General features: G+C 35.1%; 1 protein-coding gene across 5 annotated transcripts in view; it reads right to left on the bottom strand.

Annotated features, from left to right (window-relative positions):
- Positions 1–21,688, bottom strand: part of GABRB1 (gamma-aminobutyric acid type A receptor subunit beta1) — a 439,900-nt gene that overhangs the window by 98,390 nt on the left and 319,822 nt on the right. For all 5 annotated transcript variants that reach the window (XM_035293755.3, XM_054253375.2, XM_035293756.3 and 2 more), the window contains one exon: positions 5,733–5,815. In XM_035293755.3, the coding sequence (XP_035149646.1) occupies positions 5,733–5,815 (83 nt within the window). The remainder of the gene's footprint in view (positions 1–5,732; positions 5,816–21,688) is intronic.

Below are 21,688 nucleotides of genomic sequence, written 5' to 3' on the forward strand. Positions count from 1 at the left end.
AATGGAACAGTTATAAGAATATAATGTAATAAAAGTTACATGAATGTGATCTCTCTCACTCAAAATATCTTATTGTACTGTCCTCTCCCTTTTTCTTGTAATGTGAGATGATACAATGCCTGCATGATGAGATAAAGTGAGGTGAATGATGTAGGCATTGTGACATAGCTTTTGGTTACTATTGGTCTTCTAAAGATATATCAAGTGGGGCATCATCTGCTTTGAGTGATCCTGGATCGTCAAGCCACGATGACATCAGGGGTGGAATGCCAGGAGCAGATGGTGTCAATGATTAATAGGTAGGCGTTATAGACAGCATATACATTGGATACACTGGATAAAGGGATGATTTATGTCCCAGCCATCACAGAGAATGATGGTGGGAGGTTTCATCATGCTACAATCAGTGGTGCAATTTAAACCTGATGAATGTTTACTTCTTAAATTTTCCATTTAACATTTTCAGACAAATAGCAAAACTGTAAATAAGTGGGGACTGCCGTTATTTCATTCATGAGGACTCTGCCCTTGTGATTTAATCACCTCCAAAGGCTCCATTTCCTAATATCATTATATTGGGGATTAGGTTTCAACATACGAATTTTGGAGAGACACAAACTTTCAGACAATAGCAATGGGAAATTAAAAAAGAATTTTAAAAGAGAACAACTACTGGTTCCTAGCTTAGATTGGAGGAGTCTCAGGAAAGCCTCTTATTGAAGGTGACATGTGAGGTGGGGACTGAAGGATGAGAAGAGGAAGCCAAAAAACTATGATGGGAAAAAGCATTTTAGCCAGAAGAAACAAGATGGTTAAGATGAGATAAGAGAAAATTTTGCCTTCAAGAAACAAAGAATTCTGTAGTGCTGGAGTTATATATACAGAAAACAAGGGGAAAATGGTGACAGATGGGATTTAAGATAATGAGGAAGATCAAGTCACACAAGAGCTTGAAGATCAAGAAGAGTGGACAGTTTTACCAGTGTAATGGGAAGTCTTTGAATATTTTAAAGCAGGGAAGTAATATGATCCAATTTATATCCTGCAAAGATCACTGTGGCTGCTGGGGAGAAATCTGGTTAGAGGGAGTCAAAAGTGAAAGAAGACTGTAGAAAGACAGCTACAATGGTCCAGGTAAAAAGCAATGACAGTTTGGAAAAGACTGGTGGCAATAGGGTGGGGGAGAAATGGTTGGGCCTGATAAATATTTTGCAGGTAGTGTGGATGGTACTTGGCAATAGAAATGGAGCTGTTAACAATTAATCCCAGGACTATGGTCGGATAATGAGATTAAAGTGGCTGAGAAAGAAATTCATTTGAAACGGAAAAATCAAGAGTAAAGTTTTAAGCAAATTAAATTTCAGACACCTTTGAAACATCAAAGCAGACAAGCCAAGAAGAGTGCTAGTACATCAATGTGGGGCTCAGAAAAGATCTCAGTTGGAGATATAAATTTGGGAGTCATGGAGTAAGATTGAATGTAAAGAGGTCCTTTGTGACCTTTCTGAGAACAGTTTCAGCAGAGGCAGGAGGTGGGTAGTCAGGTGCCAGATTGCAGTGGGTTGAGAGGAAGTTGAGGCAATAGACAACAGATATAGACTATGCTTTCAAGTACTTTGTAGAAAAAGAGAGAGAGAGAGATTAGGAAAAAAGCTTCAGGGAAATGTGGGGGTAGAGTGGAGGTGTTTTAAGATGAGAAGAGTTTTCAGCTTATTCACAGGCTATGAGAAAAGCGGTAGGCAGGGCAGGATTGAGGATCGGAGAGCTTAGGGGTGAGGTGTGTGTGGACCAGAGATAATGAATCTCCAGAGGAGGAAGAAAGAGATGGAATTCTAAGCACAGCCAGCCTAAGGAAGAAATAGAAACACGTCTTCCTGTGAAATACAGAGAACTAACTTGGAATGATGGTGAAGAATAAGGAGGTTTAAAGAAGATGAGTGAAAATAAGAGATTTCAGACATAAAAGCCTTTTTCTTTTATTATTATTATTTTGATGTGGTGAGGTGACAACATCTACTGAAAGTGAGTGGATGAGATTAGGGTGCAGATCTTTTTAAATCTGCACTACCTGAATCCTTCATGATTATTATCCCAAGCCCTTTCCATAGCTTTATGATGCTTGTGGCTATCAAACCCTCACATGATAGTGTTATTGATTTCAAATTCCAAATATTCTTTAGACTAAATTCCTTGATTGATTTTTCTATATGCCATTAACTCATGTTATGGGACCCCAGGGCTAAAAAGCCATTAATCTACTCCAAGTTCAAGCAAACTTTCAATTTAACAAGTCTTTATGGCTTTTTCAATTGTACTTGATTAGATGACATCAAGTTAAGCAAAACATCTTTAATTTGTCTCAAAATACCTAACCAAGGAAAACATTTTGCCAGCCTTGAGATTGTGATGGGAGAGCATATAAACTAGAGAATTTTGTAATGCAGGCAAAGTTTCCACTCTGTTGGTCACAAACATGATTGGTTCAATCTTACATCAGTGGGGTGTCTACTTCATTGTTCTTATTTCCCAACTGACACTAGAGCCTCTCATTTGTAATCACTTTAATGCTCAGTAGAGTCTTAATACACTATCAAGTCAGAAAGAACTGTTTCAGAAAATAACACGTTTCTTTGTGAAAAGTTAAAAAATAGATGAACAATCTATTCATTATTTATTAATACTTAGCAACATATTGATTATGTACTTAGGTAGAAACAAGCAAAGTTCATTCAAACTCCACATTGGCATATGCAACTTCACTGCTTAAAATTATTATTCTTAAGATTTCAGAACTCTACATTGGTTTATCTATTGTTAATAAGGGATATATTTTAAGGAAAACATTGAAGTTAAATTATGCTGTCATCAGAAGCTTCTTCTCTTTTTAAGGTTAACATCAATAGGATCAAGGCCTGCCTGGTTTTCTGCATCCACAGGCTACCTTCTCTTTGTAGTTGAAATTGTTTGACGCTTGATCTAAAAGTGAAGCTCAGCTTCTGGGATCTATACTGACCTTTATCAGGGATAATTTAGGAAATACAGACCAGTCTTTGGTTGATTCAGCATTTCCAACCTAGCCAAGAGTGTTTCCAGTTAGCACTATACTTCTAATTCTTCCTCCTCCTCCTCTCCTTCTCCTTCTCCTTCTCCTCCTTCTTCTTCTTGTTATTATTATTTTTGGAGATGGAGTCTCCCTCTGTCACCCAGGCTGGAGCGCAGTGGCATGATCTTGGCCCACTGCCACCTCCACCTCCCAGGTTCAAGCAATTCTACTGTCTCCGCCTCCCAAGTAGCTGGGACTATAGGTGCATGCTACCGCACCTGGCTAATTTTTGTATTTTTAGTAGAGATGGGATTTCATTATATTGGTCAGGCTGATCTCTAATTCCTGACCTCAGGTGATCCCTTCTCAGCCTCCCAAAGTGCTGGGATTGCAGGCGTGAGCTATCATGTGCTGAGATGACAGGCGTGAGCTAACATGACCAACATATACTTCTAATTATTGATGCTATTCTTCCTTACTAACCTGTTGATTCCGGATTCCATGATGAAGAGGAGAACACTAGGCTTGAATTCTTACTTCATTTCTTTTTTTCCTCTATGACTCTGGGTAAGTTATTTTAATTCTCTGAGCCTCAGATATACCATCTCTCAAATGTTGTTACAAATACTTATGTCACAAAGGTGTTATATAATACCGAGCTTAGTCTTGCAAATCTTTCTCCTAAGTTCCTGCCTCCATGGACTCCTCATTATCCATATTCTTACAGTCAAGACTTTTTGCTTTGTTTTAGGTATCTTTAGGGATTGTAGTTCTGTGACCAGCTGCTGGATCACTTTGATGACAATTACCACCTTTTCAAATTTCTACCTATTAGCTGAGTCTCAGTTACTGGGTTCATCGATCTGTCCAGACAACTAGTTGCATCTTGCTAAACTGCCTCAATGATTGTCATATGCCTGGGTCACTGCCTATTATTTGACATCAAATTTGTTGACTGCTTTGGACTCTCTGGCTGCCTGGGCTTTCCCCATCCCTTTCCCACAAAAATTACATTTAATTTCTGCTTCGTTTGTAGTTTTGATCATTATATGATATATTAAATGGACTTAAAGTCATCTTTTAAAAAATATGAACAAAGAAATCTTAAAACTTAAAGAAAAATGTCAACCTATAACAGAAACACTCAGTATTCATTATAAATAAAACATGCATTTTGGGCGAAAGTGTTGATAATTTTAGAACTTACAATTTACAACACAGAATCAATTTCAAGCATTTGTCAAAATTCATTGCTCCTTTCAACAAATGACAAAATTCATAAGGTCCTGGAATTTCATGAGGTTGCTGTATGCTAATATTGTCCAGCAGAAGTCAAGGTAAATAAAAGCACAAAGTCAATGGAAGAGTGGTCAAGGGTAAAAAAAATCTCACATGTATGGGCAATCCATGAGTTATCCTCTTTCTATACCAGTTCCAAAAGTAATGATTTACTTGTTGAACTAATGTTCTGCCTTGTTTATAAAATGTTGTTAGCTATTAACACATGATTAGGTTCATAGTTAATTCCTGTGGTCATTTTTTGGTATCTGAACCAAAAGTTACCATCAATACTTTATATATAAACACCTTTCAATACTTAGTAACTTCTTTATATAATGAGATTTAAAATTAGAATACTGATTAGGGAATTGTTCACGAATTTTCTTGTACATTCTAGATTTTAGCAGTAGTAGATCAATGTCTATGTTTAAAGTAATTATATTGACACAAACACCTTCATCTATTTCTGTGTATACAGTGGAACTAGAAAGTTAATGTAATTGCTTAATAATGAGACACTGGGGAAACACATTTATTCTTCAACAATACTACAGAGTCACCTGGAATTTTCCCATTTTCTCTTACTCTCTTAATGTTTATATCTAGAAAGTATTTTAGATAATCCAAATAAACATCTGTCAATTTCTCATGTTACATTAAGTGGTACTATAATAATGGTCTGAATTATCTACTGCACTTTTTTGCACCTCTTAAAACCAAGAAATGGCTTAGCATTGGTTTCACAAATTAATGGTCTTAAATACCTATAAGCTGATGGTTGAGAAATAATCACAAAAAGATAGTCAATCAGATTAAATCTTCATGACGGAAATACTTGAATTGTTAAAAAAACAATCAGTGCAAAAGTAACCCAAGAGGACAAACCAAAATTAGTTACTAGACCTAAAAACAATTAAGTCTTTGTCCCAAAGAATAAGCCCAATTTATCATAAGCATAAGTGAAATTTATCATCTTCTTCTTTTCAGGAGAAAAGACATAATATTCACATAAGACTCTACCATACTATTTTTCTAAATGACAATTTACAATAGTTTAGGTCAACAGATGATAGAACCGAAAACAACCTGGCAAACTCTTTTATATTTAAATATCTTTCCTCTCTTATTATTGCAGCTTGGATGTTGGAAGGCTTTGGGAGAAACTACACTGTGAGAAGTAGAAAGTATGAGTTTATAAATAGGTGAGCTAAAATAAGTGAACTTTCCCTGATTGTTCAAAACTATAACTTCATTGAAATGACCCTTGAGCCACCAATATAAACCTTTGAACACTTGTCAGGGAAGTGCAGCTAAAAATTCCTAGTACTAATTAACTCAGTGAAAAGTTGAATTCAATTTGTGTCAAGGAAGCATCCCTCTTTTTCATTCCCCTGTCCAAGTAACTCACAACTTTCAATCTCCAGGGTGCAGTTCTGCTCATCCAGTGGATACCTTCGCAGATCCATCATACAGGCAGCTGTAGTTGTGATTCTGATAGAGTAGAGAGAGAAAAAACAAAACATTGCAAAAATGATGACATTTCATTTCCAAGCTTCCTAGCCCCAAATCATGTTTCCCAGTTGGCAGAAACAAGGTATCAAAATTTTGTGATATTTAAGAAACTATTATGAATATATGTCAATAAATTGGATAATCTAGATGGATAGGTGGAAATGGATAAATTTCTAGCAACATATAACCTACCAAAACTGTGTCAATAACAAATCGAAATCTGAACAAACCAGTAATGAACAAGGAGGGTGAATCAGTAATCAAAAACTTTCCAACAAAGAAAAGCCCAGGGACAGATGGTTTAATGGGTGAGGTCTACCAGACATTCACAGAAGAATTAATACTAGCCTTTCTTAAACCGTACCACAAAACAGAATAGGGAAAACTGCCAAACTAGTTTAATGAGGCCAGCTTCACTCTAATTCCAAAGCCACACAGACAATACAAGATATGAATAGTACAGGCCAATATCCCTTATTGTATTAGGTGCAAAGATTCTCAGTATCAGCAAATGAAATTCAACAGCATATTAAAAGGATCATACACCATGACCAAGTGGGATGCAAGGATGGATATGCAACAACCAACAACATATACAAATCAGTCAATGTGATACAACATATATATTAATAAAATAAAAACCACATGATCATCTCAATAAATGCAGAAAAATTAAAACGTTTCCTCTAAGATCTGGAAGAAGGCAGGTGTGCTCACTCTTGGCCCTACTAGTCAACATGGTACTGAACCCCCAGCTAGAGCAATCGGTAATAGAATTAAATAAAAGACATCCAAATCAGAAATAAATAAATAAAATTATCTCTTTTTGCAGATGACATGATTATATACCTAGAAAATTCTATAGACTCTGTAAAAACTATTAGAACTAATAAATTCAGTAAAATTGCAAGATGCAAAATCGACACAGAAATCAGTGGTATTTTTATATACTAATAAACTCACCAAAAAGGGAAATTAAGAGAACAATTTTATTTATGTTAACAAAAACAACAAAGTACTTAGGAATTAACTTAATCAAAGAGAAGAAAGACCTGTACATTAAAAATTATAAAATATTGATGAAGGAAGTTTAAAAAGGCAAATATATAGAATGACATTCCATGTGCATGGCTTGGAAGAATGAATATTGTTAAAATGTCCATACTATCTACCCAAAGCCATTTTATAGGTTCAAAAACCCAGTGTATTTTTTACAGAACTAGAAGAAATAATCATAAAGTTATATGGAATCATGAAAGACTCTGACAAGCCAAGCCATCTTGAGCAAGATCAAAACTGTTCTAATTTACATTTCCATTCACAGTGTATAAGGGTTCTTCCCCCATCACACTCTTGACACACTTTTGTCCTTTGTCTTCTTACTAATAGCCATCCTCACAGGTATGAGGTGGTATTTCATTGTGGGTATAATTAGCATTTTCCTGATGATTAGATATGTTGAGCACCTTTTCATATGCATGTTTCCCATCTGAATTTCTTCTTTTGAAAATTTCTATTTGGGTCCTTTGCTCATTTTTAAATGGAGTGATTTGTATTTTGTTATTGAGTTGTATGTGATTTTTATATGTATTGGATATTAATGTATATTAATTTGTATATGATTTGCAAATATTTTCCCCCATTCCATAGGTTGCCTTTTCATTTTGTTTATTGTTTTCTTTGCTGTATGTAAGCTTTTTAGTTTGATGTATTCCAATTATCTGTTTTTGCTTTTATTGTCTGGGTTTTTGGTATCATATTCAAAAAATTGTTGCTAAGACCAACATCAAAAAGGTTTTTCCTTATGTTTTTTGCTAGTTGTTTTACAGTTTCAATATTTATGTTTAAGTATTTATTCTATTTTGAGTTGATTTTCATGTATGGTATCAGATGAGGTCAAATTTATATATATATATGTATGTATTTACTTATTTTGCATGTGGATATCCAGTTATTCAAACACTACTTGTCAAAGAGACTGTCCTTTCCCCATTGTATGCTCCTGGTACCTTTGCTGAAAATCAGTTGACCATAAGTGTATGTGTTTATTTCTGGTTTCTCTATTCTGTTCCACTGGTCTATATGTCTGTATTTATGCCATTACCATAGTGTTTTGATCATAATACATTTGTATTGCAATGTGAAGTCAGATAGTGTAATGCCCCCAGGTTTGATCCCAAGACCTATTGATTATGATATTGGCTCTAGATTTTTCATATATAGTTTGGATTATGTTAAGGTAAGTTCCTTTTATGCATGTTTTGTTGAGAGCTTTTACCACAAAAGATGTTGAATTTTGTCAAATGCTTTTCTGTATCTATTGATATCATTATGTAGTTTTTAATCCAGCATTCTGCTAATATGGTATATAACATTGATTAATTCACATACGGTGAACCATCCTTGCATCCCAGTAACAAATCCCTCTTGGTCATTGCATATAATCCTGTTAATTTGCTATTGAATTTCATCTGCTAATATTTTATTGAGGATTACATTACTTTCATGAATACTGTAACAAATTTATTATTTGCGATAGCCATATTTCAATGATATCATAATAAAGCTATTAAAATATTTTGTGACTACAAATTTTAAAGTTAGGCAGATCGAGTTTGAGTCTTAACTTTGTTGCCCACAAGTGGTGTGGGTTTGCGTTAGTTAAATTATCTCCTTGCAGCTCAGTCCTCTCATTAATCAAAGCTCCTACTACACAGGATTGCTGTGAGAATTAAAAGAGATAGTGTATGCAAAGCTTTTAGCCCAGTGCCCCATACTTAATAGGTACTCCCCAAATGATTATTATTATTATAGCTGTTATTATCTCATGACCCTTTCCATTTTTATCACCCTGGCAATATCTGTATCACTATCTGCAGAATTTGTGAATAGGAGGAATCTACATTATACATAAAAGCTTATCTTCCTCTCTCGCTACAACTAAATACAACATGAGCAACAACAACAAAACCAGCCTCTGTGACTTTTGGTGCCTCACACTTCCCATTATTAGAGAGATTTGTCAGATTTCTCTCTGAAATTCTCTTCTACTTATATTTAGCAGGTAGCATATAATCAGGGAAGAAACAGTATCCTGGGATTGGAGATTATACCATGTTCACCACCCCCAGTTGGGCTTTTGTGTTTATTCAAACTCTGGGACCCTAACTCTCTACATCCTATCTGGACTTCACTATCCCTCCATTTTCTCTTGCCTGGTATGGTTTTCTGGGCTGTGACATCTGAGAGTAATTGAAACTCAGATGGTGAGTCCACCTTTGCAAGCTTTTGATTCACTTTTGAATTGACAAAGAACTTTAAAAAATGTAATGGTCCTACCCATAAAGCGTAATCATAAGTTAACAAACACAAAAATTCAAATTAATTGATGTTTCTTTTTTTATCTTAATCTCCAGGAACTACAGTTTGAAAGTTTCTAAAAATATTCTATTCAAATAGAAGCACAGCTGTGTCTTCTAATGAAAAAACCCACTTAGACAGTAGCCTACCTCACACGCTCCTTTGCCTCTTGCTTATTTTCTTTAACAATGCATCTTAAATTTGGTTCTGTATTAATAAATAATAAGCTATCTTTAAACATGTAGTAAAATTGTGTGGAAATGCCATGATTTATTTTCCTAATCATCCTTTGGTGGGCATTTGTGTTGTCTTCATTTTATTTTTCAAATGAAAGTGCTCTGAATATACTGTAGTATATTATGTACACAGCATATATACTCTACAACAGTATACTGTATAAATAGGTGTATATATATACAAACACTAATATATTTACATGCATACTTTCCCTTTTTCTCTCTCTATATATTGTATATATAGAAATACTCTGAATATACATCAGAGTATTTTTTGAGGCTTCCAAGGTGGGTTATTGCTTAGGTCATTTTTGCTAAACTATCAGCAATAAAGGCATCTTTTTCTTTCTTTCCTTTTTTTTTTTTGAGACAGAGTTTCGCTTGTTACCCAGGCTGGAGTGCAATGGCACCAACTCCAATGGTGGAGGGGCAACCTCCGCCTCCTGGGTTCAAGCAATTCTCCTGCCTCAGCCTCCTGAGTAGCTGGGACTACAGGTGTGCGTCACCATGCCCAGCTAATTTTTGTATTTTTAGTAGAGACGGGGTTTTACCATGCTGACCAGAATGGCCTGAATCTCTTGACTTCATAATCCACCCGCCTCGGCCTTCCAAAGTGCTGGGATTAGAGATGTGAGCCACTGCGCCGGGCCTAAGGCATCTTTTTCTTAAAGGAAAAAGAAAACCCCTCCCTCTTTCCAATTTCGCTTTGGCTTTCATTATGAAAGATGAAAGCTCACAGATGTGAACATTTTCACATACCTTTTGAAGTCTTTCATAGACAGGACATTGGTCAATTTACTTGAATTTGTTTAAGCATTACACCAGAGCAAAACAAATTTTAAAGTTTAATTTTTTTCCCAAATGTTTAACAAAACACTATACTTTCATTTCCCATGATCATATGGGTTGATTAATTTATTCATTTAACAATACATCATGAATATCTTTTATTGTCTAAAAATACAGGAAGGGGAGCGTCATACACTGGGGTCTTTTGGGGGATGGGGGACTAGGGGAGTGATAAGAGGGGATGGGGAGATTGGAGAGGGATCACATTAGGAGAAATACCTAATGTAGGTGATGGGGGATGGAAGCAGCAAACCACCATGGCATGTGTATACCTATGTAACAAACCTGCAAGTTCTGCACATGTACCTCAGAACTTAAAGTAAAATAAAAACCAAAACAAAACAATGAAACAAAAAATAGTTCTTCAACATTCTTTTTTTAGTTCCATAGTGATTCAAACACCCTAAATAAAACAATCACAATAAATACTAAAAATTCACTTGTCTACTATACTTCTTTACCATATTTTTTATTTAACATCATCTTATGAATTAATAAATTGTCAAGAGGGAAACATTCTCTGAGAATTACTAAAGTGTGGCAAGTCCTATGATTCTACAATTTAGCTGATACTTTTCAATCAGAGATCTTTTTGCCTCAGTGGGGACATTTTGCAACATATTTGGACCTAAAAGTTTGAAACTGGAATCTAGTGGCTAGAGGCCAGAGATGCTGTTGAGCATCTTACCATGCACAGGACAGCCTCCAACAACAAAGATTTATCTTTTCCAAAATGTTGGTAGTGCAAAGATTAAGAAATCCTGCTACAATGATGCTTTACAAATTTGGTAAGGAACCTCAGTATATAAAGTACAAATGAAATAAATAAAAACCACAGTTTGTTAATATAAAATCACCATATAAGTTCAAATTTTCATCCATTTTAATGGGCACACTCATATAAAAGCAGGGATTATGATGAGAATTACGGTTTTAAGTCTCTCTTAGTACCAATTTATTTTTGTGTTGTATTTTATTTATACAACATTGAGAAAATCCTTATAAATAGCTAAGCACTTGCTTCTAAAACCTTAAATAACCAAGCTCAGGCTATCCTGAATTGGAAAAACAGCAACAACAACAACAGCCCCAACCCCTGGGCAAGAAACCACCTTTATAGTCAATGACACCATTGCAAATAGTTTAGGAACATTCATAAATGGTTGGTCCCTAGAAGTCCTTAATGATGGATTAAAGGCAAGCTTTACTTGGTGCTCAATGCTCTGCATAATTTAATCTGACAGCACAAGTTAATATAGTGTTCTTGAATGCATTAACATGGGGCATAGGACATTCTCATATTTATTGCAACATTATTTACAATAGCCAAATATGGAATCAACCTAAGTGCCTATCAATAGACGAATGGAGAAGGAAAATGTGGTATATATGGACAATGAGATATTAGCCATAAAAATGCAATCCTGTCATATGCAGCAACATATATGGAACTGGAGGCCATTATGTTAAGTGAAAGAAGCCAAGCACAGAAATACTAATATTCCATGTTCTAATGCACATGTGGGAGCTAAAAAACTTGATCTCAAGATAGAGTGTAAACTGGTAGTTACTATAGGCCAGGAAAAGGGAATGATGAAAGGAAAAATAAGCATACAGTATATTAATTACCACGTGAACTGTACATTTAAAGATAGTAAAGATGGTAAATTATATATGTATATTTTATTTTAATAGAAAAAGCAACCAAAACATTAAAAAAGTGACATGGGACAGTTTACAGTATAATGCTTCTTATTATAGTTTAAAATAATAATTATGTATATTCTAACTTTAATTTTAGGTTCATGGGTACATGTACAGGTTTGTTATATAGGTAAATTGCATGTTATGGGGATCTGGTGTACAGATTATTTCACCACCCAGGTAATAGTCACAGTATCCAGCAGGTAGTTTTTCGATTCTCATCTTCCTCCTTCCCTCCACCCTCAAGTATGCCTCAGTGACTTGTTCCCTTCTTTGTGTCCGTATATATTAATATTTAATGTTTAGCTCCCATTTATAAGTGAGAGCATGCGGTGTTTGGTTTTCTGTTCCTGTGTTTGTTCACTTAGGTCAATGGTTGCCACGTCCATCCATGTTGCTGCAAAGGACATGATTGCATTCCTTTTTTGTGGTTGTGAAATATTCCATGGTGTATATGTATCACATTTTCTTTATCTACTAACAGTAGATTATCTACTAATCTACTGTTAATGGGCACTTAGGTTGACTCCATAGCTTTGCTCTTGTGAAGAGTACTGAGATGAACATATGTGTATATGTGTCTTTATGGTACAATGATTTGTATTACTTTTGGCATATACTCAATAAGGGGATTGCTGAGTCAAATGGTCATATTTCTTTGACTTCTTTGTGAAATCACCAAACTGCTTTCCACAATGTCTGAACGAATTTACATTTCCACCAGCAGTGTGTAAGTTTTCCTTTTTCTCTGCAACCTCACCAGCATCTCATATTTCTTTACTTTTTACTAATAGCCATTCTGACTGGTGTGAGATGTTATCACATTGTGTTTTTTATGCATTTTTAATGATTGGTGATGTTGAGCATTTTTTATATGCTTATTGGATGCTTGTGTGTCTTCTTTTGAAAAGTGTCTGTTCTGTTCTTTGCCTACTTTTTAATGGGTTTGTTTGTTTTTTGCTTGTTGATTTCTTTAAGCTACTTGTATATTCTGGATATTAGACCTTTGTCAGACGTATAGTTTGCGAATTTTTTCTCACATTCTGTAGGTTGTCTGTTCTGTTGATGAACAATATTCTAACCATGTTTTGCTATGCAGAAGCTCTTTAGTTTAATTACATCCCATTTGTTAATTTTGTTTTGTTACAATTGCTTTTGGTGTCTTTATCATGAAATTTTTGCCAGATCCTATATCCAGAATGGTATTTCTGAGGTTATCTTCCAACTTTTTTGTTCTTTGTTCTTACATTTAAGTCTTTAATCCATCTTGAGTTTGATGGCCCCACACATAATTTTCTAAATCATGATTTTAGAAAATATTTTATTATAAGGTCATCCTGATATCCTGTTAAAATGTGGATATAAAATAGGAATTACAGTGTAAGGAAAGGGTCTAATTTCAATCTTCTGGATATGGCTAGCCAGTCATCTCAGCATCATTTATTGAATAGAGAGTCCTTTCCCCATTGCTTGTTTTTGTCAATTTTGTCAAACATTAGATGGTTGTAAGTGTGCAGCCAAAAATCATCATAATGGTTTTAAATAAAATGATAATCCAATATTTGTGGCACCATTAAAGAGAAAGACTTAGGGATACTTGAGAGTGTTATTTGAGCCCTGCTCGTCAGCACATCTCACTTAATGTAGTCCATTTTCAGAACAAATGTCATCTGGTTAGTTAACCACTGCATTATTAAATCAGGACATGCACTGAAATATAATACTGAACCATTGATTGAGAGTAGTGAATTCCAATAGCTTTTACATGGCAGTTTACATAGCCAATGCAGCACTGTCTACAAAATAACTAGTTAATGTCTCATGTGTATGGATACTTCCAGTTGTAATTTTTTAAAAAACCAAACTTTTAGAAAGCATAATGAATTTACTGTTACTATCCATTATGATCAATTTATTCAACAATCCATAGTTATAAGGAATATAAGTGATACTACCTAGGGAAATGATATGTCATACCAAGACTTGACCATAACCCATTGTTTTTTTCAAGTATGATCTCCTGGGCCAATTTACTTCCACTGCTTCAAAATCCCAATATAATATTAAAGAGAATTGAGTAATCATCACAACTTAGCAAGAGAAGAAATCAATAGCTCTAAGAATTACTCTCAGGAAGTTATCTGATTTCCTTTGGAAAGTACTGAAACAAACTCCATCTTGGTACATACGTGTTCCAAATTTCAGACAGCCAGGAGGATTTCACTGGTCCAACTTGAATCAGGTACCAACTCTCCCACAACTATTGAGTAAGGGTTGGAGGACAGCACTAATACACAAATACAAATATGGTCACCAGAGACCCACAGGACCCTCTGAGAAGGGAGGAATTATTGAGACTCAGACAGGGATTCCCACACAAGCACATACTCATGAATCTATGTTAGCCCATAGAAATCTGTGCAGCAGAGTGTTGAACTCTGGTGATTTAAGAATTTGGCATTTCTAGATTTTGTAATGCTTATGGTTAAGTGAGCTGAGTGTATGAGCTCTTTGTTAGAAAAAATTGCTCAACAAGAATTCCCTGGGTCGTCAACAAAAAGAGAGATGTCCCTGAGCAGATTTCTGTTCAGCTTTCTGGTTTTCTGGGTGAGAAGCAACAATGAATTCTCCAAGAATGATTGCTCCTGTATTTCCATTTGTTCTGCTTGCCTAATATGACTGCTTCACAGTTGTTAGTCACCTCTACCATTAATTGACACATCCACATGAAAATGTACTCACACTGGCTGAAGCTATTTGATTATTATAAATCTTCTATCAAATCGAAGTTGCCAAATATTAGATTACAGTAATGAGTAGATTAAGGGCTTCAAGATTGAATTTTTTTTGAATTCTGTCTTTAGCTTTTCAAACTCAAGATTTTCATTCTGGTGTGTGCAAATATTTTTATTGGTGGATAGCAAATGAAAGTATAGGATGGTAAAACCAGCTAAAGGCAAAAGCATTAACTGACTGTTCTTCTGCAGAGAGATTTCCCAGAGGTAGATTCATGACAGCATAACATTCATCTGTCTTCTTTCAAAGACATTTAGAATGGATTACATTATAATCCAATTTATTGACATTTTGAAGGTTAGGTCAGAACACTATAATGGGCTGTTAGTTAGAAACTGTAGTCGCCTGATACTTTGGAATGAACGGAAATCATGTCACTGTAGTATTCATTTATTAAAGTTTATGATGCATGGTTGTTGGCCTTAGGAGCCATTGTAATAGCAAATAATATATATTTAATGTTTGAACGTGGCATGATTCTCATTGCTGACAAAACATAATCCAGAAACCCTGGCCCATAAGTATCTTGAAAGCTAGGATTATACATACACACACACTCCACAGGTGTGCTCACATTTACACGTGGAGAGGGTACATTTGCAAATAACAATGTGAACTTAAATGAACCAATTATGTATGCTCAGTTGAGGTTTTCCTAAAACCATCAATTTTATCAGAAACAACCCCCATGATTTAAACTCATTCTCTGTATAACATAATTGTACAGTTTAACAAAATCTGTAAGAAAGAAAAATGAGAAAGAGGAGAAAAATCCCCTAAAAAATCTGAACCCTATTTATACCCCTAATATTGGTGACATTGAGAGTGAGTAGTATAAGATTGATATCAGTATCACTCAATAGAGTGTTTGAAGAATGGCTTGTTTAGCCTCTTGGCTACACCTTTAATCCATGTTACATATAAGAAATAGCAGTCAGAGAAGATGGATCAGTCAGCTTAAGTTATGACTAATAAAAAAGTAGATTTTTTTGCAGCTAATACTTATTAACTGCTCAGTGAAATAGGGTGAAAAGAATATGCATTATCTTCATAATTTGTGACAGGTTTTATTAGGTAGGAGTTTGGCTAGTCTGTTTAGAAAAATACCTTGGTATTTCAAGGTGAAATCCTGAGAGTGTGAAACATAAATGATAAGAAAGCCAAAGGAGATAAACTGTTGTGTGAGATTTAAGAGGAATTTAGGGGTGAGAAACAAAATGTTGGGGTAGTAAAAAGCTTGAAAGAACAGTCATGTTTGATATTTAACTACAAAATGTTTGTTGTGCAATAATAATACATTTTCTGTATTTACTCAAACCAAGCCTGATACAAACCAAGCATGCCTGGGTGCATGTGCGTGTGCACACACGCATGCATGCACACACACACACGCCACACACAACCCACACACACTGCACACACACCATACACACACACACTACACACACACCACACACACACACACACACCACACCACACACACACTACCCACCCCCCCCCACCCCCCCACACACCCCCTCACACACACCACACAAACACACATACACACACGTCTTGGGTAAATGTTTTATTTTTATACTTGGAATACTGAGAAGGGGCTCAATTCCTAATCCTGACAGCATTATTGGAGCAATACTCTATAAATGGAAGCAATTCAAAGCCAGAGATTACATAAGCCCTTTGAAAAGCCTCAGCAATCTGGGGGAGGGCATTGGACTCCCACAAATAATGGACTGTGGGTTCAGGCTACTCTTACCTAGATCTAAAAAGGCAGAGTGACTTTGGCTAGTATTATGCTAGAATCTTATATGACAGGCACTGTACTAAGCACCTTACATACAATATTAGTTTCCTCTTGTTGCTATAACCAGTTACCACAAACTTAGTGGCTTAAAACAACACAAATTTATTCGCTTACAGTTCTGGAGATCAGAAGTCCTAAAATCAAGGTGTTATCAGGGCTGTGTTCCTCCTGGAGGCTCTAAGGCAGAACTTATTTCTCTGCCTTTTTCAGCTTCTAGGGGACATTTGCATTCCTTGGCTTATGGGTCCTTCTTCCATCTTCAAAGCACATCACTCAAACTTGGGCTTTTATCCTGACATCTGCCCTCTGACATCCTCTCACTTTCTTACTCTCCTGCTTTCCTTTCATAAGGACCCTTGTGATTACATGGGGCCCACTAAGATATTCCAGGATAATCAACTTTATTTATTTATTTATTTTTTGAGACAGTCTGTCTTCTAGGCTGCAGTGCAGTGGCGTGATCTCGGCTAACTGCATTCTACATGTCCCAGCTTCAAGAGATTCTCCTGTCTCAGCCTCCCCAGTAGCTGGGATTACAGCCATGTGCCACCATGCCCAGCAATTTTTTTTTTTTGTAAAGACGGGGTTTTACCATGTTGGCCAGGCTGGTCTCAAACTCCTGACCTCAAATGATCCACCCTCCTTGGCCTCTTAGAGTGATGAGACTACAGCATGATCCACTGCATCTGGCAGACTTTATATACTTTTTTTCTTTCTTTCTTTCTTTTTTGCTCTGTCACCCAGGCTGGAGTGTAGTGGTGCAATCTTGGCTCACTGCAACCTCTGCCTCCCAGGTTTAAGGTGTTCTCCTGCCTCAGCCTCCAGAGTAGCTGGGACTACAGGTAACCACCATGACACCCAGCTAATTTTTGTGTTTTTGATAGGGATGGGGTTTTGCCATTTTGGCCAGACTGGTCTTGAACTCCTGATCTCAAGTGATCCAACCGCCACAGCCTCCCAAAGTGTTCAGATTACAGGTATGAGCCACTGTGCTTGGCCAAAGACTTTATCTTAATTACATCTGCAAAGCCCCTTTTGCCATGAGAGGTAGCATATTTACAGGTCCAGAGAATTAGGACATGGACATCTTTAGAGGAGAAAGCATTGTTCTACCACATGTGCATTACTTATGATTTACAATAGCCTTATTATGTTGAAGGTCTTTTCCTTCCAATATCAAAGATAAGAAAAGTAACATCTCACTGGATTAAGACATTTTCCCAACTTTACATAGTCTATGGTCATGCTGAAATTCAGACCCAGCTATGCTAGATTCAAGGATTAAGTTCTCTCCAGTTATTGTAGTCAGACCAGATGAATCTAAGCAGAGAAAATTTACTTCAGTAAAATATCTTCCATGAGAAGTAAAACAAAGTACAAAAATTAAAAGTTAACCTTACCATGGTTTTAATATTGATTTAGTTATCAATAATTTAGGACATTCAGTACCCAATCAATAGTGTGTATAAAAATGATAGATGACTAACCAGAAATCAGGCACTACTGCAAGCATTGGCTACAGCAATTTAAAACATCCAGCTACATATTTATGCTGCCATGATATAAAATATACATATATATTTTAATACTGTAAGGTGTAAAGATAGAAGATGGAGCCACTGTCTACTCATTTTATAAAATAAGAAGGGTGTGCTTATTTCTCATTTGGAACTATTACCTTTGCCATTTTTTTTAGAAGTCCAGATCTCTTACATCAGCAAATGTTTACATTACTAAGAAAGCATAAATGTCACTCAGGATTGCAATGCAAGACAGTTTAATTCTATACTTTTTTGGTTGGTGGCAGGCAACTTGGACAAAACTTGCCTTAACCTAGGTTTGTGATAATTTATGAATGGATGTGATAATGTATGATGCAGGTGGAATGCGGTGTGGAATAAGAAAGATAAGAGAGTTATTACATGCATGTACAAGTTCAATGTTTGATGCATAGTAGGAACTCAATTAACAGTAGCTGCTATTATTATCAGTCTATATACTTTCAAAGAAATAAAAAATACATATAACATTACTATTACAAATACATTGTAAGATAACATGTAGCCATATTAAAACATCTGGAAAAGACAGAAAATTATAGATAAAGAGAATAAACATAACCTCATCATCATAGTTTTATTATTAATTTTTCTTCTTAAAGTTGAAATTATATGGTAGGTAACAATTTCATTTGCTGCTTTGGTCAACCTATAGGTAGGAACTTTCTTAAGTCTTAGGTATGCTCCATGAACGTAATTTTAATGGATGCTATACCCTATGACTTACTTCACAATTCAGCTATTGGGAGATATTAAATGTTCTTTAGGATATTTTTTTAAAAAATCACACCCAGTTGATAGCATTCTCACTGTTATTCTTATTTTTTGATTCTATCTTTCTGCTTTCTTTCCCCCTCTGATTTGTAGACTTAGTACTGAATGCTAATGACACTCTTCTCAGTGCAATCCCAGGCAGTCATTTTGAGATAATTAGCTACACACCAAATGTTGCGTAAATGGGCTCATTATTATTCACTTCTGTTGCGGCAGGGTGATTCATGAACCACTTTATAAATATGAAAAGCAGTCCATAAATCAGAGTAGGGGATGAGGGTGGGCAAAAAAAATTTAAAGGATTCATAGGGAATAGAACAATAGTAATTAGCAGGCTGTTGTCAAAGTTCCAGTATCAGTGTTAGTCATGTTTTATTTACCGTGAATGTCTGGCTGAGTTCAAGACACACGATTTTTCCTAAATTGTATCAATATACACATATGTCTATGAAGTATAAGAGTATGTATTTAATTTCTGCCATATTTAATACTTCGTATTAACCAAGTAGCTGAAATATGTTTTTAGGGAGCAGAAATAAAATGAGGTGTCCCCTCAAATTAAAGCATCTTTATTCTTATCATCTTATTAGGAATTTCTGTAATGAATAACTTGTAAGGAATTAAAACAATAGCAATGGCTTCTTGGTCTTTTGGTTAAGATCAAGTGTGATATCTTTTCTTATCAGTTTAAACCAATGGCAAGCCCTATGCATTCAGAAAGGACCTAGATATTGAAGTAAAAGTAGAAGCCAACGAAAATGTTTACCTGCGATGGAATGCCATGACTTGGTCATCAAAGTACAGGATAATTCCACAAGGACTCAGACAGAATTTAGAGCTGGAGCAAATACATGGGTCTCTTTTGCAGTTACTACTTTTTTGGTTTATTTGCAAACCTATTATATTTCTTTGCCACATGATTCTCTTTCCTAGGATGAAGAGCTGATCCATTCACTGAAAGGCAATCAGTCATCTTGAAGTGGTATTCCTCAAGGAGTAAAGTAAAATTCGAGAGTGACGGAGCATTAAAATACTGTGTTATTTGAGAACAGTGGCTTTATGCTGAGAAAAACAAACCAAACCAAAACAAATAGGACAGAAGTATAAATTGTGCAAAATTCCCAGCTCCCTAAGGGGACAAAAGCAGGCCCAGGACATTTATTTTCTATTTAAATAAGCAGTAAAGAATACAAAATGTTCTGAAATTAGTGGAGAAACACTACTTCTAGAACAACAATTAGCAGAGTAATATGTCTTTTCATTTTGCCCCTATGTATGTGGACTTTCTGCATATTTGTAATCATACTTAGGATTCTGTTTTCTTCCCATTGAACCTTAATATCAGATATATTTTCCTCATCAGCATCAGGATTGTAATTTTTTCAGTGGGGAACAGTTTACTTTATATTGAACATTTAGGTGTTTTTCAACTTTATCGGGTTAAAATAAAGCTAAAACATGTTCATGAATATATTATTTTCCCACATTTTAGATTATTTCTCCAGCTAGAATCTAATAAGTGGGATTGTTATATTCTAAGATACAAAAATTTATATGTCAAAAATGCCTTCTTCAAGGATTGTGCTAAATTACAATACCAAAGAAGATTAATTTCCCTTCACTGGTTCTCAATTGGATATTGTAATATTTTTGTTCATTAAATAGATAAAAAATGGTACTTTGTGATATAAATTTTTAAATTACTTATAGAGTCAAGTGTTTTTCAATGTAATTGTTTACAAGCTGCATTTGAAACTATTCTTTCTCTAGATACCAAAATCATTAGTGATATATCAACTTATAACTAAAAGAATTTCAATGATAATATTTTTTAAATGTCTGGCAGAACTGAAGAGTATCCTGATATAGATTAACTTTGCTGTTGTCTTATTCAGTTACTTAGACAAATACATTTGTATTGTTGAATTTAATATATTTGTTCACATATATTTTTATGGTTTATTTTTAAACTTTTTTGGAAGAAGGTAGAAGTTATAGAAATAAAAAATTAAAATAAGGCCTGTGTTGCTTTTTGGAGTTTACAATGAACACCATCAAAATAAAGCTAATTGAGAGGTGATCATATATTCTAGAAGACAAAAAGAGGAAGAGGATTTGGTGTATTTTTAAGTTAATAATTAAGCACTCCAGATATCATACTAACAATACAACATGCTTTCTGACACTGAGCTTTTATAAGCATAAATTCCTAACAATGGCCATATTTAAAAGCTATAAAACAAAATTAGTTTTTCTATTTATTTTTATAGGTCCAGTGTTAAATAGTTAAATTCTGGAGGGGTCAGTATATCAACATAACAATATTTTAAAAAATAAAAAATACTGTTTATTTCGGTAACAAAGAAATTATGAATTAATATAATATGAGACAATTTTCTAGCCATTTGAAATTGACCAAAGTTAATGTTTGATGACATTGGATTTTTGTGTCCCTATGGGAAAATTAGAAGCCATAGTCTTGGTGAGAAAATAAATGGATACACCCATCATGGTAAACATTTTGACAATGTCTTGATTCAGTAATTACCTCTTGACTCAGTCACTACTTCTAGTTCCCTACTCACTGCACACAAGGAAACATAAGTAGAGGTGTTCCCCAAGCACTTCTTGTAAAAGCAAAAATGACTTAACACCCAAATGCTCCAGCAAAGCTAAATGGATACACCCCTCTAGTATATGTACAGTGGATTACTTTACAGCAGTAAAAAGTGAAAAAAATACATGTATGAATATGGGTATGCCTTACATT

Source organism: Callithrix jacchus, chromosome 3 (assembly GCF_049354715.1).
Source record: "Callithrix jacchus isolate 240 chromosome 3, calJac240_pri, whole genome shotgun sequence".
Lineage (NCBI taxonomy): Eukaryota > Metazoa > Chordata > Mammalia > Primates > Cebidae > Callithrix > Callithrix jacchus.